The sequence below is a fragment of the Hydra vulgaris genome, chromosome 14 (genome assembly GCF_038396675.1).
Source record: "Hydra vulgaris chromosome 14, alternate assembly HydraT2T_AEP".
Classification (NCBI taxonomy): Eukaryota; Metazoa; Cnidaria; class Hydrozoa; order Anthoathecata; family Hydridae; genus Hydra; species Hydra vulgaris.
This window is the reverse complement of record NC_088933.1, coordinates 22,060,001-22,085,000: the sequence shown is the minus strand read 5'-3', so window position 1 is coordinate 22,085,000 and position 25,000 is coordinate 22,060,001. Positions and strand designations below refer to the sequence as shown.

The following is a 25,000-nucleotide window of genomic DNA, read 5'->3' as shown; positions in this document are numbered from 1 at the left end:
ATAGCTTGTTTGAGCAGTACCATAATAGTGTTAAAAAAAGAAAGTGATGCAACCTTACAAGGATGGTAGAGTGCCTCAAGGTTGGCAGATAAAGCAGGTCCAACCACACATACCATTTGCTTTCGGATTTTGTCTGAGTGTGAGAGGTCTTTGTTCATCAATATAGGAATGTCAACAATATTGCAATAGTTGTTTGCAGTAAATAACTGATTTTTTTTAATGTTAAATCCCTAAGCCACAGCAAGCCCCAATTTTTACAGAAAAGTGATCAGACTAAAGATCAGTAAAGTTCGTAAACATGTCTTCGACATGCAAGCTGTAATATAATTGAATCCTGTTTTTGACAGTACCTAATGTTTGTGCCGGAATATTTTTCAGTGTTAGTTGCAGTTGTGTCAAGGCACAGACTCTTCATATAAGTTCTTAGCTTATGTACATACAAAATGTTAACTAAAGTATGGTTTTTCAGTACGGTTTTTTTCATTTTTTTCATCTTTTTGAAATATGCTAAATCCTTTGAACCAAGGGTCATTTTATGTTTCGTTATTTGATCTTTAAAAAATTGGTTGTATATTTTTTCCTTTATTCATTTTTATCAACAAATAAAAATGAATAAAGGAAAAAAAGATCAACAAATAAAAAGATTTCATGCTTTTTTTTTTTTTGTTTCTAATATTTTTTATGGATAAAAATAGTTTTTGATTGAAATGTACTGGAAGTTTTGATAAGTATTTTATTGTTGATTTGTTCTACAGGTAGATGCAGGTCACACTGTGCATGATATTCAAACGTTTGAAGGGACTTTACCAAAAAGAACTTTTGCGTAAGTTCTTAGGTTTTTGCAATTTTTTATGTTATTTACCTAAATTTTAAAAAAGAAAACTTAAAAAGTTTCATAATTTATTGAAAAAGTTTTGTTTTAGACATAATCGACATTCAAGATATGGTGTAAAGTACAGAATTGTTTTTGAAAAGAAATATAATTCTGATATTCAATCATTCAAGTCTCAAATGTCAAGGTCATTTAATATATTCTTTATTTTTCTAATTAACATAATTATATTTTTATGTTATTTGTGTGGCTTATGTTTCGTCATGTTTTTTTTATAACTTTTTTTGATCTGTTCCTATCTTTGACATCATCGTAATTAATTTTGTTAATTGTACTGTTGTATTCATAAACTGCATCATTATACTCATCAACATTTTTTTAAAGCAATCAAGTTAGCAATGAAAAAATTTATAGATTTTCTTTTCCAGTATTGTTTCAATTTAACTATTTAGGTTAAATACAGATTTGAAGGATATATTATTAATTAAATTATTTTTTTATTTTAGATTAATGATTTACAGTATTGAAATAACTAATGTTGAAAATGGTGGTACAGAAACATGTGCACCATGTGTTGATGGAAGGTATATTTTCACTAAACAATTATTGCTTAAAATAAATCATTATAGAAAAATATCATCTATTTTTAGCATGTTTATGCAAATACTTTTAATGATATAACCAATAATATCTTTTTTCTATATTATATACTCAATAATAACTTAAGAATTTGAATTTCAGATAAGCATAAAGTATTTTGCCAATATGTTTAGGCATTTATTTTACTGTATTTAAATGTATGTTTTAAACATTTTATCATTTAATAAAATTTAAATGAAGTTTCATATTATGTATTTTTATAAAGTAAATTTAAATAGACTTTTTTGAGTTAAATATTTATGTTTAGTGATTGCATTAACTGCAAACCAGGGCATTATATTGAATCTGAAAAATGTATTCCATGTCCTGAAAGTAAGTTTTTAATATTTGTAAAGTTATGCAAATCTTAATATATATAAAGGGCAATGTGTGTGTGTTTGTTTGTTTGTTCTCTATAGAAATCCAAACCGCCGGACCGATCTCGATGAAATTTGGCATGGGGGTAGTCCTCGAGGGGGAGAAGGTTCTTAGCTGGGTTTTGACCCCGTACCCCGATCCCCGGGGTCAAGAGGGCCCAAAAATGGGCTCCCTGACCCCGGGGTCAGTGGGGACCATTTTTGTGTACAGATATCAGGTAAGCCAGTTTAAATATTGGCCCGGGCAACGCCGGGTAACTCCAGCTAGTTTATTAAAAATGAAAGAAATTTTTTTTTTTAATTTTAACAACTTCTTGTGTTTGATTGGAGCAAGTTATGAAATTACTTAAGCATTTTGTATGCAGTAGAAATTCTACAGATCTGTGATCTTTGACAGATCTGTGATCTTTCACAGATTTTGTAGAATACACTGTATTCTAGATCTTTCACAGACCTGTGATTTTTGACAAAGATTTTATTAAGTTAGCAAAAAATAATTGTTGTAATTTTTAAACTTCCCGTATAAAGTCTATAAAAATGTATTATCTAAATATTATTTTTTTAAATGTTTTTTTAGATACATACCTACCACCTTCATCAACCACTACAAAACTATCACTTGAAATGTGTCAAAAATGCCCTGACGGCCTTGTCAGGTTTGTACTATTGTTAAGTGTTGTCTATATTACAACATTTAAAAGAAAATAAATAATATTGATAAAAAATGTTGACCTATCTTATTTATTAGAGGAATCAATTGTTTTTAGTGAACCAGGTTCAAGCTCGTGTTATTCTAACTGTTTATACAATGTTTCAAATGAGCAATCTGCTCAAGTCTACAACTTCTCTGAACTTGCTGGGTGAGATGTTTAATTTGTTAATTGATAAAAAAAAACTTAGTTTTAGAAAATGTTGGCTTTAGTAAACCTTAATTCCATCTGTTGCGTCAATTGCATGTATTGCATCAATTGCATGTATTGCAATTGATGCAATACATGCAATCAATACATATGCATTCTTTACTAGAGATTTTTATGACTATATATTCTGATGTTATTTGTGTTGCATTCTAGAAACTTTTGTTTATATATTGATGTTATTTGTGTTGCCTTCTTTACTAGAAACTTTTGTTTATATATTGATGTTATTTGTGTTACCTTCTTTAATAGAAACTTTTGTTTATATATTGATGTTATTTGTGTTACCTTCTTTACTAGAAACTCTTGTTTATATATTGATATTGTTTGTGTTGCATTTTTAATAAGTTAAATTTTTATTTGTGCATTTTTAATACTGGAGTCCAATATTATAGGTTTTTGGCCTAATCCTTGATTATATTCAAGTCCTTAACGTATTTGAATTAAATCTTGTTCTAAATTTAATAATTTAGATTTCATCTGGTCAAGGGTGCTTCACAATTTACTTCAAAAGGTTATCAGTTTTATCATATGTATAATATTAGTTTGTGTGGCCGCACCCGTCAAGAAAGTATATGCATTGATAACTCAACTCAGACTAATTCATTGGTAAATTTTTCAAAGTTTTTTTTCATTATTCTAAATAATTGAATAATTAATAAACTCTTGCCTTAATTCAGATAGGTTGCAGGTGCAATGCTTACTTTAATCTCTGGTAATTTAGTATTATCTTGAGTGTCAGTAAGCTGTCTTAAACGTCTTCAAGAATTAAAGGTGCTTCAGGTGCAATTGAAACCAATTTTATCTCCACTGCAGTGATTGAAAAGTTAATTTTGGTTTAACCTAAGACTGATATTTTTATATTTAATTGCATATTATTCTCAGTCAGTAAAGATCAGTAAATTATTTATTGACATATTTATGTAGATTAGAATCAATCAATTATATTTGTTTAGTTATGTTTAATTGTTCTTTTTTTTTCTGAGTGATTAGCTGGTTATTATATGAGTATATGATTTTATCTAAGTGATTAGCTGGTTATATACATATTGTTTTCTTTAGGAATCAGATTTTTTTGTTCGAGGTGGTGTTTGTCGCTCTACAATGGTTCCTGATGATGGAAACAGTATAAGTGCACAAGTCATGAGGCTAGTACTCAATTTTTTTTATAATTTGTTCTTTATTTTTTTATTTTTAAGAGAAATTTGAAAATTTTATAATAGTTTATAAATTTTTAGTGTTGGGCAAAGTCTTCTCCATATCAAGCCATCACTTGGTGAAATGAATGAAAATGTTAACAAAACCACAGGTAAAAGATTGGATGGTTTAATTAATTGATGAGTTCAACTTCACAAATTGCTTTATATCATAATAAGTATTCAAAAAACAATTATAAGCAAAGTTTTTAAAGTAATACAAGTTTTTCTGAGAATTAACCTCTGTAACAATAGAATGTTTTTAAAATGAAAACATTTTAAAAGTTTCGTTTGAAAAATAAACTTTTTGCTTTTAGTTTACACTGCTATAGACCGATCAGGTTTAAATTTGACAACAGATTTTCTTTGCTGCTAAGCATGAATTTTATGAAATGTTATATAATCTCTCTGAAAATAGTTTATCATTTATCCGATTTTACATGCAGGTCCTTGTGGTCCAGAAAGAGCTTCTTTCAACATATGGTTTTTTAAAAGTGTTTTTGGAAAGATATCTGGAAGCATCCATTACACTTATGATGGCTTTCTTTGCCATAATCTTAAAATTAAGTTTAAAGAGGAAAAGTTATTGATTGTTAATTAACATGTTTTGTTGCTTCTGCATGGTAGCATTTCAGTTTCATTAAGGTTAAAAATCTGAACTTTTAGTAAATAGGAAAAAATATAGAATTAAAAATGTAATACTTTGAAAGTACCAAAAATTTAATTAGTTATTAAAAACATTGGACTATTTGTCCTATGTTTTCTATAAAAATTAAATTTTTGTAAGAGTCTGCAAAGAAGAGTTGTCACAAAAAGTTCTGATGGTTGAAGGTTGACAAATATTCAGCAGTGATACTTTAGTTGAAATTAAATGATTAGACTGGCGCATTACTATTATATTATATTAATGGTTCAGTCTCTTAATGGTTCACTCCTACCTAACCTATACAAAAATTGAAACTTTTATAAAAATTTTGGCTTGGAAATGGAAGTTTTTAACAAGTTTTTCATTCTACTCTCCTAAATATAACCTCTCACAGAATTTGTCACTTTTTTGAATTGTATTTTAATTAACAAAACACACCAAGGTATAGTTTACTTAAAGTACATTGAAATGTTATATATAAAGTGCTTTTAAATATTACTAGTAAAATAACTACCTTAAACTCTTTTATTTTTGCGTTGTATTATGTTTGACAGTCTAAGAAATAACTATCTTAATTCTAATGTTTTAAAAATCAAAATATTTTATATCAAAAATTATTTTATAGTCATTGTTAGTCTTTTATTTTTTCAAAAATTATTTTTTAGTCTCATCAAAGTTTGGCAGCTTGTCATTCACCTTTTTTTCAAAAAGGTATAGTCACCTTTTTATTTTAAATTTTGTATTATCTTAGGATAATCGAAGGGCATCCAATATACTTCCCACAAACATAATCTCATGAAAAGAATAAATGGGATTCTTGAGAAAAACAAAGCTTTTGCTGAGGAAGTGTTGTTCTATGAAATTTATTAATACTGTGAAGTAATAGATAAATTATTTTTTACAAAGATAATTTTTACAAAGATAATTTTTTACAAAGACTCTATTGTGGCATGCTTAATTGGTTAATTGATATAGACATACCATCCAGCTTTTTTTAAATTTTGATACAGTTATGGAATTATGACTGGGCTTATCATTTGCTTCATAAAGATACCACCAAACTTTTTTTTATCCTGTCTGATTTTTGAAAAAAAACTTGGGTTCATAAACTCTGTTTTGTTCCAAGGAAATTCTTTAAATAGGAGCACATTGATTTCTCAAATTAAATAGATCATTTTAAATAGTTCATGTAAATAAAATCACAAATTAAATATACCATATAAATTAAATAAGTCAAATATATGATGCAGTAAATTAAACAAAATCGCCAAAAGTTTTATATTTACAGGACAGTTGATAAGATTTCTTTTTTAATAAAAATTGGAAACTCTGGGTAAGATCAATATGTTAAGATTACATGCACAGAAAAAACTGCTTTGTGCATAATGTAATAGATAAAAAATCACTTTGATCAGATTTCTGTATAACTGATACTACTAAATCAAATATTTTGTATTAAATATATTTTTTTAAAGTTTTTTTTGCATGTAGTACAGAGGAACATGAAGATTTTGTTGAAAAAGATTTGAGTATAAGTAAATGCTTTGTTTCTTCTTTTATCACACCACACATATAGTGTAGCTTTTGTTTTATAAGCAAGAAGTACTTGAACTCACCATTTCCTCCATTTGTTTTTCTGTTAAGTAGCCTCTGTTTTGATGTGATTAAGAGAAAGGTGAAAAACAATTAAAAATTAAAATTTATTAACCTTTTTTACTAAAGTAGCAGCCCCCTTAAGGAGTGGAGTTATTTTTCCCTAACATATATTTCTAGTCTAACTTATTGCATTATGATTTCTGTATGATTTTTCTTTATCAGGTTTACTCAGATATGCAAGAATGGAACAACATCTATTGTTCACTTGGTTTGTGACCCCAAAGAATCTGGCACTGTAAAGAGTTTTTTTTTTTTCTTTCAGTTTTTTACTTATTATTACTCATTAATCATACTGTGTTTTGTATTTTCTAACAGAATGCTATTCAAATTGGTAGCAGCAATTGTAATACAGAAACTTGTGATGGATGCAAGTATGAATTTTCTACTATGTATAATATATTTAAGTTAATATGTCAATTGTATGAATTTTTTCTTTATAAAACAGCAAGACAGTCAATTTAGAATTATGTTATAGTTTAAAAATTAAAAGATAACTTCTTCTGTATTAGCTACCTCAAATCTACCTAACCACCTCTGTCCCAAGCCCTAAAGTGAATAAGTATCAAAATAAAAGGTAACTTTACTGTTTTAGCCACCTCCATCTACCTAACCACCTCTGTCCCAAGCCCCAAAGTGAATAAGTATCAAAATATATTTATTATCTATTTATATATCTAAAAAAATAACTTTTTGTTTATTATATACAAAATTAAAGCATAGTTTTATTTGTGGTGCATTAATACCTGGAATATTGAAAACATAAATAAATCTTAGTAGAAAAAATTATTGTAATGCGTTCAAATAATATTTACTTTTATGCAATTCTTTTATGCAGAAATGTATACTTTTCTACACATTTAAATCTTTAAAAAGCTCTCTTCTATTATTATAAGACAAATACTCTTGAATAAAATCGGTTTCATTTGATCGACACAACATATAACCTGGTGGTCTCTTTTTTCACAGTGTAACATGTGAAAACATCTAAACTTTGTGGGGGGGGGGGGGGTAATACCTGGCACTGTTAGTACAACTGATATATTACAGCTGTTGATGGAATCAGTCTCTCTGAGAGCTACCACAGAGTTTGGGAAACCTGACTACCAGCCAGCCATAAAACTGAGTTTTAGAACTGTACCCATATTAGGAGATAATAGAATGTCATAAAAACAGAGACACTAGCAAAAACCTATGCAATGAGTCAAGCATTTCAAGAAGATCCAGGATTCTAAACTGGAAACAATATATTATAAATACATCTACGTTAACTTAATAGTTGAAGAAGGGGTCTGAAGCTTGTCGGACTAATGCTAATGCTAATGGGTAAACAGATAAAATCTGTTTACCCTTTATGTCTTTGCATAAGAGGCCTTCTACAAGATAGTAACCGCCGAATGCGTTTAATGTATGCCCAAGATGTGAGTATTTTTATCGGACAACATCTCTAGCCTTTACTTAACCAAGGCAGGGAGTGTGTTAAGTCAGAGTTAGTATCTACTAGCCTTTGCCTACAAAAGCATATTCTATAAGGCAGTAGGACATGAAACAGGTTGTACTAGGTTACATGTTACCAGTAGCAGGATAACCTGACCTGGCATTAAATGGATTAACAGTCTAACTTGGATTAGATTAGCATTCTGACTTGATGAATTTATTTGCAGTGGCAGACTATGTAGTTGTTGTTGTTGTTGTAGCAGTAGTTGCAATAGTAGTAGTAGTAGTTGCTGTAGCAGTAGTAGTAGTTGTTGTTGCAGTAGTAGTAGTAATAGTAGTAGTAGTTGTAGTTGTAGAAGTAGTATTAACTGTAAATTTTGAAATTAGTTTTAATCTAATTTTAATAAATTTATATAATAATATTAAAATTATTATATTTCAGATTTGAATTTACATGGAAAACCATGCATGCATGTCCCAAATGTAGTGAAAGTGATTATGAAGCTATTGCTTCAGGATGCGAAGTAAAATCATTCAAAAATTCTTAGATATCATCTTGTATTATATATTGCTATAATCTTTAGTAGATTTTTTTTTAATATTGCAAATGTTAATTTTAGAATGGTATGAAAAAAACTCGTTTTGTGTGGAAGGAACCACAGTATGCTTTGTTGCTTTCAAATAAAAGTTTACATTTATTTATATAAATTTTTCTTAAATATAAACTAAATTTTTTTTGTTTAGTGTTTGTGTTAAAAGTGTTGAAAAACCAGCAGATGTTGTTACTGAATGTTCAATTCTTGAAAAAAGTATATTAGATTTCAAGGTTTGTTTGGAATCATTTTCTTTACATGTTTTAATAGATTGAATTTTGGATATGTTTTTATTAAGTGTGAATTTTTTTTTTTACAAATATATATTTTTTCAGCTTGCAATTGTTGCTTTTCTGTTTGGTGCTATTTTATTGACTATTCTTGTTGTATACTTGTGTTGCAGAAATAGAAGGTTAAATATTTTTGTTAATTGCTTTTTAATTTTCAAAGAGTTTATTTGTTTTTTATGTGTAATTAATTGATGCTAAATTTTTTGTTTTTAATTTTTTTTTCAGCTTAAGTTATAAGTATAATCGATTAGTTGATATCAGTATGGCAAAAGATGGTGAGTTTCCTGAATCTGAAAAGTGTGCTCTCGAAGTTGGAGAAGAAGATGAAGAGGTAATCAATGGGCATTTATTATAGAGAAATTTTTTCTTATTATTTATAGTATTTTAAGGCTAGGGTTTCTTAAATATGTTACTTAATATTGAATATGTTAATTATTATAAGTTATGTTAAGTTAGATATGTTTTTTGATTTAATGATTTTTTGTAAAATCTTAAAAATGTAAATAGTTATCTTTATAATTATACTTTGAAACCATTTTTTCAAATAGTTAAATAACATGAGTGTAAAGAACAATGAAACAAATGAAATTAAAGTAAAAAAAGAATTGTACCATTTAAAAAAAGATCCATTGAGTATCAATATCAATGCATTGATACTAATGGATTCCAAAAATGTCTTAATAATAAAATATAAATATTCTGCACAAACAACACGTTTAAGCTAAAAAACATGGCTGTATAATAAAAAACATTTTATCTACACAGACAGCATATATTTAAATGAAACAAATAGAAGATTATTGAACACATTGTAATTTTGTTTAATGATGTTTTATATGCTTTTATAATAAATAGTTTTTATTTTATACAACTAATAATGTTAAACTATGCGGTTTCTTTTTTAAAGGCATTATTTAAGTTTCAAGATTTTTGGTTTTGAGATTTTGCTGATTTTTGATTAATAAGATTTAAGAATCTCTTAACAGAGAAATCTGTTGTTACAGACTTGCATAATAATATATTTATTTTTGTAAGGAATAATGTTGTCATATTTGGACTGTTACTTTTAATGATATAGTCCTCTCTTGTTCCTAGACATGTTTTAAAAACACATTGTAAATGTAGTTGGACTTCCTCTATATTACTTCCTTTTTTGAATCGAACCTATGATGATGATTTTCACTTGTTTTTAAAAAGCTCTTCTAGAATTTTGACAAAATTTCTAAAAGAAAATAAAAAATCTTTAATTTGGTTTATCAGGATATATTCATCAACAATTTGGCTTGATGTAAGTTGTGATGAAATTATATTTTTAATTTTATCAAATACCTCAAGTTGAGTTATATTATTTAAAATTTTAAATATTTTTAAAAATAACTTGAAAATGTTAAATATATAATTTATAAGATAACTTATTATTAACTATAAATTTATTATTAGTTTATAAAAAAATAATCAAAAAAAAAAGAAAGAAGCTACTTTAAGAGAAGATATCAAAAATTCAGTGTAAAATTATTCAAATGTTTGTATTATTTTTGCAAGATATTTGCCTCGAATATCATTAATATAAATTAGTTAGTCATAATAGTTAAAATATGGAAGTTGATTTAAAGTTTAAATAGCTGATAGCTGCAACTGATTTTATTCAATAGTATTAAATTTTTTACTTCATAATCATCAATAACATCATTCTTAAAAAAAGTGGATCAAGTGGATTTTTAAAGATGGAATCAAATACTTATAACTTTTGATTTTTAAGTGAAAAGACTTCCTCTTTTTTTCTATTAATGAGTTATTAATTATTATATTTATTAATCAAAAAATAATAATATTTTTGACAATATCAGTTAAATGTGTTTCACAAAATTTTAAAAAAAGTTAAGAAATACTTTCATGAAAAATAACATTAGGTTTGGGTTTTTTCAAAAGCTCAAATAGTTTGTCAAGTTTAAAAATGTATCAAGCAATAATATTTAGTTAATGCAATTCATAAATATTTAGTCTATGAAAAAATATCAAATAATCTTCTGCAATTAAAACAAGAAAGAAGTTAAAATTTTATTTTATTGTTATTATTAAATTTTATTTTATTGTTAATAAAAAACATCTAAAAGTTACCAACAATTTTATAACATATTATGAATAAATTTAATATAATCAACTAAAACATATTTTTTATAAACTCATTTTATATTATCATTTTTAATTAAAATAAAAATAGTCTGAAGCTTTTTTAATTTAAAATTGTTTTGAGAATAACATTAAAAAAAAATAAAGGGAGCATTTGACATTTTTAAAGCTATGAATATATATATATATATATATATATATATATATATATATATATATATATATATATATATATATATATATAACTCTGGTTAGTGGCTTTTGATTTTTTTATATTTTGAACACAAGCGATTGGTAGCGGCTTTCGAGTATGCTTTACAATTATCTTGTTTTGTACATAAATTTTCATTCTAAACGCATATAATTTTTTTGTTTTTATGGTTTAACTATTTCTCTACATAATTAAGAATAAACAAGAGGTATTTTGTGTAATTATAAAAAGCAATCACTTGATAAAGTTAAAAAATCTTGAGTAGTCTTTGATAAAAAAAACTTTTTTAAATTTATTTCTAAAATAAGGCAGCGTTAACACTGTAAAATTTAACTTAAAAGTTTAAAGTAGAAGTGTAGAAGTAGTGTGTTAGTAGAAGTGTTAAAGTAGTGTGTTAGTAGAAGTGTAGAAGTAGCGTGTTAGCTAAGTAATTACAAAAGTCGAGTTGAAGAAAAGCATTTATTTATGCATTAAATAAGTTTTGTTTTGGACTTAATGTTTTAGTTACTATTTATAAAAACAATGGCTTTAAATACTTTGCATTTCTTATAGTTCGATGATGCATGTTATAAACTTATTTAATTGAAAAGTTCATTTTTTTAGCTTTTTATTGATATATAGTTAGTTATGCTTTTAAGAAGATTTACTATTCAAGTTTTAATTAGTTGTCAATGTTATGCCATTCAAGTTTTATTCAAAAAATTGTGCGAAAAGAGTTTTTTTAAAACGACTGGTTAAAGGTTACCAATAAACGGAATGGTAACAATTTACTGAAACTTCTAGATAAATTTGATAATTTAGGTAAACCTCAAATGGCATCCTCTATACTACTAAATAATATTTTTGCAATCTATAGTTAGTTGTCTTTTCAATTTTTCAATTATTAAAAAAAAGTTTCAACTTGGTGATTAAAGAATCTTTTGCTGAATCAGTTCTAGATTTTAAGAAAGCTTTTGTACAAATAAAGCTTCTGAAAGTGTGTAACTATTAGTTTTGTTCTGTTCGGTCGGTTTGGGCTTGGTGTGTGTTGAATATATGAACGTAGTTCTAACTGGTTGTGTTGAACTATTTTGTTAAGTCTGGAAAAAGTGCTCGTCACTAATACTATCAAGTATTAACGTGACACAAAGTGAGACAAGCTTGGTTTTGGAACACAATAATTATACAAAACAGCTTTTAAAAAGTGTGATTGAGTTTGGGATATACAATTTAAAGTGGGAGGCTGAGTAGTGCCAAGTGTTGCAAAAACTGACATAGGTGTGAACTGACACAAGTGCGAAGCAGTTACAAGAACTGCGATTTAAGATTTGTGATTAAAGATAAGTGCGCCGAATAAAATTGCAAATATTAACACAAGTGCGATTTAACATTTCACACTTATGCCGATTCGCATTTATGTCAGTTCGCACTTATGTTGATTCGAACTTATGACAATGTTTGCACATTCTTTTGACGCACTTATGCCAGTTAGCACTTATGAAATTTGCACTTATTTAGTCGTCCCAATTTTAAAGTAGTCATTTTGCCATTTTTTTCATATTTGTTATTAATGCTCAAATCAAATAATTGCTGTTTATAACTTTTTTTTACAAGTAATTGGAACTTTTATTTTAATGTTAAGCTTTTTGTTACATTTTTTACTTTTACTATATATTGTAAACTCTGAAAATTACCGAAATTTATTTTTTTAGTTTTTCAAAAATAACCTTTTTATAACAATAAGTTTTGGAAATTTAAGAAAATTGGTTTAAAAATAACCAACAGGGAAATTTTGTTTATTTTTATTTATAAACCTTTAAAATAAAAATTTTTATTTGGTTTTAATTTTGGAAATTTTTTATTGAATGTTGTCTAGTGCTAGTAAATTTACGATATTTTAAAAAACCGGTAATTCGGTATAAAAAAAATTATTACCGGGTTACGGGTAATTTACCGGTAAATTTCTAAAGGCTTAAATAGTAATAATCTAAACACTGAAAACAACAAAAAGCATAACAAATGAATATATTAGTAAAACAGCATCAGTTTACAGGTCTATCCTAGTTAAAAATAAATAAATTAAACAATCAAAAAGATTTTTTTTATATAATAAAATATTATTAATTCATTTATTACACATTAATATTTTTGTATTTTAGCGTAAACATAAAGAAAACTTCATTTTTAAAATAAAATTAATTAATATAGTCAATTCTTTTCAAGGAGCATAAATTGTTTATTGAAGTAAGCTCTTAATAAACACAAAATTCATTTTATGTTTCGTCATTTAAATTTGTTCTGTACCTTGTGGCAATTAAACCTGCTGCAGAAAAAGCTCTTTCCGACTCTACACTAATTGGGCGAACTGCTGAAATATACTTTTGGAGTTTGTTTAAATATTTTCCTTTAATATTTTGTTCCTTGAAATACGCCATTTCTTTCCTGACTATATTTAAAAGTCCGGATGTTGTCTTCGGATCACTAATCTCTTCGTGAGCAATAGTTATCTTTTTTTTTTTAATTACTAAATCAAGTTTTTTCTTCATTGACATTGCTTGACTTGATGTCGCCACTGCTGATAAAACCGTAGATTCACTAGTTGATTCAGTTTCATACACTTGCACAACTTCAGCTTCAGCAGTTTCGGAATCGTTTTTTAAAAATTGTTGAATGATTTCTACAATATTTTTTTCCATAATCAATTTACTTGTTGTATTAAACACGCCATAATTATTTTCATTATTTAAAGCTGTATGTGGACATGGTTCATGAAGATATGAATATATATCAGAATATACGGTTCTTCTCTCACTTATTCGAAATATTAAATCTTGTTTCAATTTATTACTTAAGAAATTATTTTGGTTACTTAGTTCATCCAACATGAACCTAATTGTTAAATCTGCAACATGTAGATTCGTGTCCCTTGAACAGAGAGCTTCCACAGCTACTTTAACAGGTTGCAAAGCCATTATTATATTTGATACAACATTGAGATCATTTTCTGATAAATCTATATCGGATTTGATATCGATTAGACTCTTATGAACACAATTTTTAATCTCATAAGTTCTTTCCAACATTATCAACATACTGCTCCACCGTGTTTTTGTGTCAAGGATTAGCGTAAGTTCTTTTTTAAATTCATCCTTAACATGTTTTTGGAGGATGTCATTTTTTGTTGGTGATCTACGGAACATTACAACAATTTTTCAAACTTTTGTTATTATTGGACCTATACTTTCATGTTGAATTGATGAATCAGTAGTTGATGTATCCTCAATAACGTCAAAAACCCCAATATCTTCCATTACATCGTCCTCTTCATCTTCACCATGTTCAAATTCAGTAATAGCCACTTCTTGATTTTCTACGGAAATATTATCCGAAACAGATCTTTTATACAGCACCTTAATTACTGATAACTGGATGCTGTGGGCTAAACAAAGTTGATGATTTACGTCCAGTAATCTGCCTACCTTTTTCATTACGGCGGCCCCATCCGTAATAATGGAAATTATATTTTTTATCGCAATACTAAATTCTTTAAGTGAATTTTGAAGATACGTTATACATTTTTCAGCAGGCATCGATACTTTAATCCTAACCAATCCAAGATTCCAAAATACATTATCATACGAGTGGACATTCACATTCATAAACCTTCGATTTTTGAGAGATGTCCATTCATCGAAAGTCAAGCTGAATAATTCACCATGGGCTATTCTTTCTGATAATTCTGTAACGATTTGTTTTCGGATTTTGTCATCGTACTGCAACACCATTTTCTTAATTGTTTTTGGAGACTTTGGGCAATTATATCCTTTGGATTTAAATAATTGCTGAAGATCGTATGATGTGCAAATCTTTTTAAATGATAAACAATCTCGTGCTGTCAGCCGTGCTAAAACAGCTGGAAATGAGTCATCAATCGTTTTAATAATGTTGAAATAATCAGAAATTTTTGATCTAGAATTTGTATCATTCGTAACGGAAGTTGTGGTATTGATATTAGAACAGCTAGCTTCTGCATCATCATGTTGAACTCTTTTTAGCAGATTAATTTTATGTGTTCTGATAAGGTGATTGTGCAAACCACTTGTGCTGCCGCCAGAGCATTTTATATTTTTTTTGCATACATTGCATACAGCTGAATCGCCAGCTTTCGTACGTAGAAAATGATTCCACAATTGATTTTGTCTGAATCCAGTAGACATCATAGATAAGGCTATTTCTTTTAAAAAAATTCAATATGTAAATTTTGGAACACAATACAAATATATTCTATAATATAATTTTAAAGACTTTTTGTGAAATACTTACTCAACACAATAAAAATATAGAATATTCGCTTTATTTTCAAAGTTATGTTTTGTGTTTATTTTCAATTTTTTTTTATGATACTTAATAATTTTATCATCCAGTGTAAAAAACTAAATAATTTTAAAAAAACTCACTAATGCACTATTTAAATTAAATAAAATGTCACCTGTAACTGTAACCAGATGGGACGCGAGCACAAAATAAACTCAATGTAATTATAAATAAACTACATAAACAAATCCTAATTGTATGTAAATATTTTTCTTTCTCTATTAAAAAACGAAAATTTAAGAAAAATCAATCAAGTAGGCTGTATTTTTTTTTTAAGAAATGCATATTGTAACATTGTAAGAAAACAAAATTCTTTTCCATTATAAAGTTTTTAATTTTTTGCGATTTCAACTGTTTTTTTATAGTATGTAAAAAAGTTAGCTTTTTTGTAGAATTTTTCTTTTTAGTTAGAAAAAAATACTACTAATAATTTATTCAGAATTTCCATAAAATTTTACCGAATTACCGGTAAATTATTTGAAAATTACCGGTAAATTTAAACCGGTAAACCGGTGTACCGGTAAATTTTTAACCAATTTACCGGTACATCGGTTTACCGGTTTTGCTAGCCCTAATGGTGTCTTGATATTATTGTGGTATATTCATATTATTTTTTTAATTCATATTGCACTCTTATTATTATCAGAAAATGTTTATCAAATAAAACCTTTTTATTCAAGATTATTTGTCTTATAACAATAGCATTTTTAAAATCGAACGAGCTTTTTTAAAATCCAAAAGAGTTTTTTTTTAAATCTAAATAAAATGCTTAGAGTCATAAATTAGGCAAAAGAGTAAAATTAAAAGGGCCTAAGCCCATTCAAGCTTATTCAAGCATTTTAGGTGCTTTTATTGCAAAAAAAAAATTAAATTAAATTTCCTTGTAGGTTTTTTTCTGTGTATATTCCGTGTAGGTTTAAATTTAGAATGAAGTTTTCACACTGTTAGGCAAACTGCTTTTGGTAGATAGTCTTTTAATACACCTTCGCATCTCAGTTTTCTTAACTTAGACCTATAGTTTAGCATAAAAAAAGGCTTTAAAAAAGTAAAAAAAAAAATTTTTTTTTTGTCAAACTCTTGCAGCTGAGTAGCATTTTAGTTGTTAAAGTTAGCTTTTTTTAGCATTGTTTGAGTTAGCATTTGCTATATTAAAAAATTTATTCTTATCTACCCAGGATTCCTATTGTCCAAGTTTTCTAAACAGTATGCAGCCAATTTGCTGAACAGTTTGGGGACTTGATTTTAAATTTAAACATGAAGTAGATTTAAAGGTTTAGAAACTTTTCTACACATTTAAATCTTAAAAAAGCTCTCTTCTATTATTATAAGACAAATACTCTTAAATAAAAACGGTTTCATTTGATTGACACAACATATAACCTGGTGGTCTCTTTTTTCACAGTGTAACATTTGTCAGAAGATACTGATATTTGTTTTTATTAATAAAAAAAAATTTTCTCAAATAAATTATCATTTGGATGAGCTTAAAGTTCTAAAGATTTGCTTTAAGTTTTCTTAACTTCAATTAATAACATTGTAGTATAGAAAAACCACAAAAGTGTAGAACAATGGACATGTGCGGCTATGGTGATAAACACATTTAGCTAGTTACCAATATCTTTAATTTAAACTAGATGCTTAAATTAAGTTGCGCAACTTTTGTTTTAGGAATTTTTTGCTCAGGTTTTTTCTACTCATAGTTAAAGTAAATAAATGAAAATTTTAATGAAAATACTATTCTGGCATTATAAGTAAACAATCCACAAAATCGTTCCACTTTCGTTTGTTTCTCCTGCAAATTTTCCTACATTGTATTTTTCAAAAAATCTTTTTAAAATACATTTAAAAAAAAAAAAGTTAAAAATTTTGAATGTAAAAAAATAAATGAATTTCAAGCCATTAAATTACATTAGTTGAACTCATTAAGATGTTAATTAACACTTTTTACTTTTTTTTTTGTGTGTGTGTGTTCTCTGTTGTTGTTGTTTTTTTTGTAATACTTTTCATTTCCCAAGGCCAATATAAAGGTATAGGTCAATGCACAACATGGCACTCAGGGGCTATTCTAGACCGTTTTCGACAGCAACAACCGTATTTGGGCGCCACCCAAATTAAAAAAGCAGGAGATTTTTTTAACCCCCTTCCCCCCTATCCCTCCGCCTATATCCTCCTCCCACCTCCGCCGTCCTCGCTTTACTTTAAATGTTTGTCTTTATATTACAAATCAACTTGAAATCAAATTTATAAATTTGATTTCAAATTTGATTTATAAGTTGACATTGAACACTAGTCAAACTGCTATAATAAAATTTACTTTGAAAATTAGGTTACTGTATCAAAAGGAAAAAGTGGTTCAAAGTTTTTAAAACGCATCAAGGGTCTCCGAAAGGTAAAATGTTAAAAACCTTTTTTTTTTAATTTTTAAGTAGCAAAATGATGAAAATAATTTTGTTTTTGCTGTTGTTGTTTTACAGAAAAAAGATCAACAATTCTCTGAATTTGCAACAATTAATCTTGATGCAGAAAATGATTCAGGAGATGACGATGAAATATAAGTTTTTAAAATTTAGAATAACTATTAGAACCGTGACAAAATTTTGTGACAACATTTTTTTATTTTTATATGGTGATTGTTTTTATAATTTTTACTGAATTTATTTTCGTATTTTATTTTATTTTTTATATAAATAACTCCTCTACGTCATTGGTTGGCAATTTTTTTATTTTAAGTTGTTACTATTTTGATATTGAATTGGTTTATTATTGCCTCAGCAACAACATACTTTTTAATTTATTTGACAAATTTATTTTTTTATTTATTGAAGTTTTGTTTTTATTTAAATTTATTATTTAACAGAAAATAAATTTGTGTGCGATTTTTTTGGAAACATTTTTGTGAAAAAATAAATTTTCATTAAATTGTAGTTTACTTGTTGACCAGAACGGATACAACCAGGCGCGCGTAACACAGAGATGCAAAAAGTAAAATTAAAAACGAATAGAAAGTATTATTAACGAAATATGGCGACAATTTTAGTAGCAACGTATAGTAAAAGTATTTTAAATTTGGAAACAGAAAAATGCTCGAAGTTCGGTAGTTGTGTGTGTGTGTTTTTCCTTCTTTATTACTGTTCAGATTCCAATTTCAGTAAGTTGTTATCGTCATCGTGTTCATTTTCAAAGACGTTTTTATCGGGTTACTTTATTAAATAATTATGAAAACAAATTAAAAATCACAAAAGTATCATACACTTTCTGTGTACTTTCGCGTTATACTAGCAGACACTTCAATCGGTATTATTTAAAAAAGGAAATGTTTTGAAAAAATCGGGTTTTACTTGAACAATTTATATAGTTCGATGAGTGAAACTGAAAGTTTGAAAACATGGGTAATGTTATGTGTGATCATTTCTATACTCGACTCATGCTTTACTAACTTCTTCGATGTCTTTTTTTTTGTTGTTCTTATATAAGAAACTTTGGTTTGGTTTGTGTCAAATAGTAATTAAAAAAAGAAATTTTGTACGGCTGTATATTTACAGTATAAATATTTTTTGATACTAACTTCAGGAAAGGTGGCTGTCAAAAAGCAATTTTATGAATTAATAATTTAGTGAGAAGTTTGGGTTTAACTGAGAAAAGACTTTTTTCTTAGTCAAACCCAAAAAAAAAAAAGAGTTTTTCTGCTTGGTTTTTTCAAGATGTAAGTGAGAACGTGAAATTTGTAATTAAGAAGTCGTATGCCATAAACATTTTTTTAATTGTAATTGTGAATGCACAACGTATGTTTGTAACACTATAAAAGGAGTATGGATTTTGTTACAAGTGGATATGGGCTGTTAAAAAATAATTATCTTTTTTTTCTTCTGAACATATTTTGTCATTTAATAAATATTATAATCCGCATAAATTTACCACTAAGTTCATGGCTGCAGCACGAAGATATTTTTTGTCTTGTCGCGATACCATTTATAATTTTTTTCAAGAATTTATACTATAACTGAGAATTTAATAGAAGTTTAAGAGGCAACTACCCTCAAATTTCAAAACTATATATATAAAGTAACTTTCTCTTTAGTCTCATAGAAAATATTATACTGACAGTAAAAATACCAAAAAACACATAAAGTGGTAGCTCGTTACTATGGTAACCAAAAATTTAGCTGAAAATATCACAAATATCTGTGTTTACGCCATAAAAAAATAAAGACTTCTGAGTAAAGAAGTGTCAATGAAGTTTTGCAGGCACTTTACTAATTCAGATTCTTTATTTCAGTCAGAAATATTTCAGTCAGAATTATTTCAGTTGCAGCTTCTGACATTGTCTCGTTTGCAACACTTTTCACAAAAATTTTTATTTTTGTTGTTATTTTTGTATCGTTTTTGGGTGTCATGGGTTTAGACATATTCATGAGCTGAGTCAATTTTTAAATTACAGTATGACTAATACTCTCATTGCATATATTGTCCTGTTGTTAATATAAAACCCTTTATCACAATTATCTGATGTATAAAATTCATGTTTATAATCACAAGGTAGTGTAGTACACTTCAAATATAGCAGCGATGCTAGACCTTTCTTTTTTTCATGGTGATCACCTAGGTACAGTGCACAGTTTTCACATTGAGGACACATTAACAATGAAAGAACTTTAGATAAAATTTTAGTGTCTATAATTCTGTAACAACTAATTTTTTTGATGTTTTAACTTGGTAGGTTCAATGAAGTTGCATTAAGAAACGATTTTCACAATCTTAGTTTAGACAGAGTACCAAAAATTTTTTGGAGGTCCTTTACTTTGACCATTTTATTTTCAATACTTAAATAACATTTTTAGCTTAATTAAATTTAATTTAATTAGATTATAAAATCCTCTTTTAAATAAGTATAAAGGTTTTTTGCGTGCATAAAATAAATTACATAATGAATGCAATTAAAATTTGTCCGAAATTTTATTTGCTGGGTGTTAACTTTTTTTTGTAAAACTAGTTCATCACTAAATGTTTACAATTTTTTTGCTTGATCAACTTTTTATCAAGAGCAACCAAAAGCATGAATAATTTAGTTGAATAATCGAAAATTATGATTGTTTATAAGTTATTACAAATAAATAAATTACAGTTTAGCAAATAGAATCACTTTACTTTTTACAAGTTAATATATCGAACTAATTAAATCGGAACTACTTTCTCTTTTTTGTCAACAACATCATGCAATATAGGTATAAAGTTGTCTGACTGTGTGGGAGCTTTTGTTTCTGCAAATCTGCATTTAAATACTGCATTTAAATACTTTCTAAACAAACATCTTAATATTATTGACATCAATAATAATTACTTATCACTAATCATACTTACCCCACTTTTTTATTTGATTTATCTAGTTTATTTATGCTACTAATTGATATGATATTTTATTATCGATATTTTTTTAAGGGGCAACTACCCTCAAATTTTTTCAAAAATTGGATTTTTTTTTCTAATAAGTGTTGACCAAAATTTTAGGTAGATTTTGAATCTGCAAAAAAATTATAGATTTCTATGTGAGTTTTTGTTTAATTTATGTTTTTTTGAACCCAAGTGAAAAATATTTGCATAGCAACGCGTTGCTATGGGGTGAATATTTTGTTGGTGAACTTATCCTAAAGTACTGTTTCAAATATATGTTTTGATTTATATCTTCTTTGCTAAATAATATTCTGTTCTTTATTATATTCAAACATAGGCCATTTACAATTGCGATTTTATCAAGATATCAAAGCTAATTTATCCAACAGCAGAAACAAAAAGATATGATAAAATCCTTTAGATGTTTTGGATGATTTGGATGTTATTAGAAACATAAAAATGAATAAAAGAGTAAAGCAGAGAACAAAGTATCACAAAAAAAAGAAGAGTATTTAATGTGCAGAAAAATAAAAATGCATGTAATGTAAGTGGATGTGAGTTAAATGACAGTAATATTTTAGGCGCATCTGTTAAGAAAGTTAAATTCATTACAAATTATCTATATACTATGCTTTGGAAAAACTCACAAAGAAATCTATAATTTTTTTTGCAGATTCAAAATCTACCTAAAATTTTGGTCAACACTTATTAGAAAAAAAAATCCAATTTTTGAAAAAATTTGAGGGTAGTTGCCCCTTAAAAAAATATCGATAATAAAATATCATATCAATTAGTAGCATAAATAAACTAGATAAATCAAATAAAAAAGTGGGGTAAGTATGATTAGTGATAAGTAATTATTATTGATGTCAATAATATTAAGATGTTTGTTTAGAAAGTATTTAAATGCAGTATTTAAATGCAGATTTGCAGAAACAAAAGCTCCCACACAGTCAGACAACTTTATACCTATATTGCATGATGTTGTTGACAAAAAAGAGAAAGTAGTTCCGATTTAATTAGTTCGATATATTAACTTGTAAAAAGTAAAGTGATTCTATTTGCTAAACTGTAATTTATTTATTTGTAATAACTTATAAACAATCATAATTTTCGATTATTCAACTAAATTATTCATGCTTTTGGTTGCTCTTGATAAAAAGTTGATCAAGCAAAAAAATTGTAAACATTTAGTGATGAACTAGTTTTACAAAAAAAAGTTAACACCCAGCAAATAAAATTTCGGACAAATTTTAATTGCATTCATTATGTAATTTATTTTATGCACGCAAAAAACCTTTATACTTATTTAAAAGAGGATTTTATAATCTAATTAAATTAAATTTAATTAAGCTAAAAATGTTATTTAAGTATTGAAAATAAAATGGTCAAAGTAAAGGACCTCCAAAAAATTTTTGGTACTCTGTCTAAACTAAGATTGTGAAAATCGTTTCTTAATGCAACTTCATTGAACCTACCAAGTTAAAACATCAAAAAAATTAGTTGTTACAGAATTATAGACACTAAAATTTTATCTAAAGTTCTTTCATTGTTAATGTGTCCTCAATGTGAAAACTGTGCACTGTACCTAGGTGATCACCATGAAAAAAAGAAAGGTCTAGCATCGCTGCTATATTTGAAGTGTACTACACTACCTTGTGATTATAAACATGAATTTTATACATCAGATAATTGTGATAAAGGGTTTTATATTAACAACAGGACAATATATGCAATGAGAGTATTAGTCATACTGTAATTTAAAAATTGACTCAGCTCATGAATATGTCTAAACCCATGACACCCAAAAACGATACAAAAATAACAACAAAAATAAAAATTTTTGTGAAAAGTGTTGCAAACGAGACAATGTCAGAAGCTGCAACTGAAATAATTCTGACTGAAATATTTCTGACTGAAATAAAGAATCTGAATTAGTAAAGTGCCTGCAAAACTTCATTGACACTTCTTTACTCAGAAGTCTTTATTTTTTTATGGCGTAAACACAGATATTTGTGATATTTTCAGCTAAATTTTTGGTTACCATAGTAACGAGCTACCACTTTATGTGTTTTTTGGTATTTTTACTGTCAGTATAATATTTTCTATGAGACTAAAGAGAAAGTTACTTTATATATATAGTTTTGAAATTTGAGGGTAGTTGCCCCTTAAACTTCTATTAAATTCTCAACAGAAACTTGCTTGAGTCAGATGAGTAGCCTATGGGAGGAGTATTGCCACTATAAGCATGATTAATAACAGGACATTCCAAAGAACAACAAACTTTATTTCAACGATGAGAATTTAAATGTATAAATGCTTTTTGAATATTCTTACTTTATATCATCCTAATTTCAAAATAATGTTTCATTTTTTCCATAGAAAAAGTGCTCTTGTAATATTGTTTTATAGTTCAGGGAGAATATTATTGAAACAAGAAAATAGAATCTTATTTTAAGGAAAAATATCCTTGAAATAAGAAAATATTCCTGTCAAGAAAAAAAAATATTTTAAGAAAATAAATTCTTAGTAAAAAAAATCTTATTTCGAGCAAAAATATTCTGAAAACATGAAAAAAAAAAAAATTTAAGAAAAAAAATTCTTAAAACAAGAAAAAAAAAACTTATTTTAAGAATAAAAATTCTTGAAACAAGAAAAAATATTCTTACGTAGCGAACAATTCTTTTTTTTCTTGTTTTAAGACTTTTTTTTTCTTAAAACAAGAATCGTGGATTTTGCTGTGTGCACCACTTGATAAAAAAAAAAAAAAGAAAGAAAAGAATAAAATTAATAAATGTTATTAGTAATAGTCAAACACTAGATATAATAAAGAAAAAAAACTGAAAAAAAAATCTTAAAAAGGCCAGTTTTATATACTACTCCTTCCATTTCTTCATTGGCATTTGTAAAACCTTTAGGCTGGGCTCTTTTTTTTTTCGTTTAAGCTTTTTTTTTTTTTTTAAATTTATTTATTTCGTCATTAAAAAAAAGAATACAATGCCGTATATAAATAAAATTTACATGACCGGGGCTAAAAGAAGACAAAATTTGCCTTATCACTACGCCCCGACGTGCTTTCATCAGCAAGCGTGTACAATCATTAAAATGTAAACTTAAAATTACTTTGTACGATATAAAAAATAAATACAAATTTTACAATGTTAAGATCAGTAACTTATCTATAATAAAAAAAAAAAAAAAAAAAAAATAGTAACAAAAATAAAAAAACACACAATCTTTATTTGTGCTAAACTTTTGCGTAAATTTTCCATTCTAGGGAAAAAATCTCTGGCTTGAACAATAATTATTAAAAATTTAAAAGTAGTATATTGTGCAGCTGACCATAAAGATTTAAGAAAGCCAACCGAAAAATAGTTTTTTTTAAAATGTTAATTTTTTGCGAAAAGAATATTTGAAAAGTACTAATCTTATAGTAAATCTTAAAAGTAAATTTTATTGAGCCAAATTTTTTTTAGTTTGAGTATAATTGAAGTTATTGTCAATTTTTGTTATTGTCAAAAAAAGGGGTTTTAGGTCACTCTCCGATACATATTTAGCATGTCAAATGCATTAAACACTTCAATTATTCACTCGTTGAAATTTATGACTGCAGATGAGACACCAATTTCTAAAGTGTCTCTACCAAGAATAATATCCTTTGGACATTTTTCTTTGCCTAAATGACTCCATTTAATGAATCATTATTGTTTTGTGTTTGCAAATGCAAACACTTAGTTAACAATCATCATTTAAACTAAGAAAAATTGGTTTGATTATACCTCTTGCAATAACGGATAGCCCTTGCTTTTCTTTATACATGGCTGTACCATTTAGTTTATCAGCTTGGTATTTACACCAACTGTCAGGGGTTCTTGGACATATTTGGTGGCGACTATTCATTGTAAAAGCATCTGAGCAGTGGTATAGTACTGCACCAACTTCTTTTTTTAACTGGTAAATTGATCCACCATTACACTGACGTATTGCAATTCCAAAATAATTTTGAAGTTTCTTCATATCTTTTTTGGTAAGAATTTTTTCCAAAGAGCGGTTTTCCATCAGACAATTTTAGTTTGTAGATGGCTTTAAATTTAAGTCTGCTACCAACTCTTTTTTGTATAAGCCCAACACATTCTAACTTTTTGACAACGATATTTTTGTATGAATTATAGCAATTCCTAGATAAGATCTTGAGTCACCGTCACCGATATAATAAACATAACGTAAGTTATGCTAATTATATTGGTGACCATAACCACTAATATAATTCGCACGAATGTAGCAATAACCATTACGGTTATATATGGTGCAGTATATTAAATTGAGACCGATTAATAT

At 26.9% G+C, this 25,000-nt stretch overlaps 1 protein-coding gene across 1 annotated transcript in view; it reads left to right on the top strand.

Moving 5' to 3' along the window:
* LOC100209448 (endosome/lysosome-associated apoptosis and autophagy regulator family member 2) overlaps positions 1–18,193 on the top strand; it is a 97,184-nt gene extending 78,991 nt beyond the window's left edge. Inside the window, exons 14-32 of the mRNA XM_065818325.1 lie at positions 756–823; positions 924–1,019; positions 1,339–1,416; positions 1,740–1,804; positions 2,426–2,504; positions 2,616–2,708; positions 3,239–3,374; positions 3,828–3,913; positions 4,004–4,074; positions 5,273–5,318; positions 6,426–6,498; positions 6,579–6,634; positions 8,140–8,221; positions 8,318–8,358; positions 8,442–8,523; positions 8,626–8,702; positions 8,806–8,911; positions 17,601–17,663; positions 17,749–18,193. Of these exons, the coding sequence (XP_065674397.1) occupies positions 756–823; positions 924–1,019; positions 1,339–1,416; positions 1,740–1,804; positions 2,426–2,504; positions 2,616–2,708; positions 3,239–3,374; positions 3,828–3,913; positions 4,004–4,074; positions 5,273–5,318; positions 6,426–6,498; positions 6,579–6,634; positions 8,140–8,221; positions 8,318–8,358; positions 8,442–8,523; positions 8,626–8,702; positions 8,806–8,911; positions 17,601–17,663; positions 17,749–17,829 (1,479 nt within the window). The 3' untranslated portion in view covers positions 17,830–18,193. The remainder of the gene's footprint in view (positions 1–755; positions 824–923; positions 1,020–1,338; positions 1,417–1,739; positions 1,805–2,425; positions 2,505–2,615; positions 2,709–3,238; positions 3,375–3,827; positions 3,914–4,003; positions 4,075–5,272; positions 5,319–6,425; positions 6,499–6,578; positions 6,635–8,139; positions 8,222–8,317; positions 8,359–8,441; positions 8,524–8,625; positions 8,703–8,805; positions 8,912–17,600; positions 17,664–17,748) is intronic.
* The last annotated feature ends 6,807 nt before the right edge of the window (positions 18,194–25,000 follow it).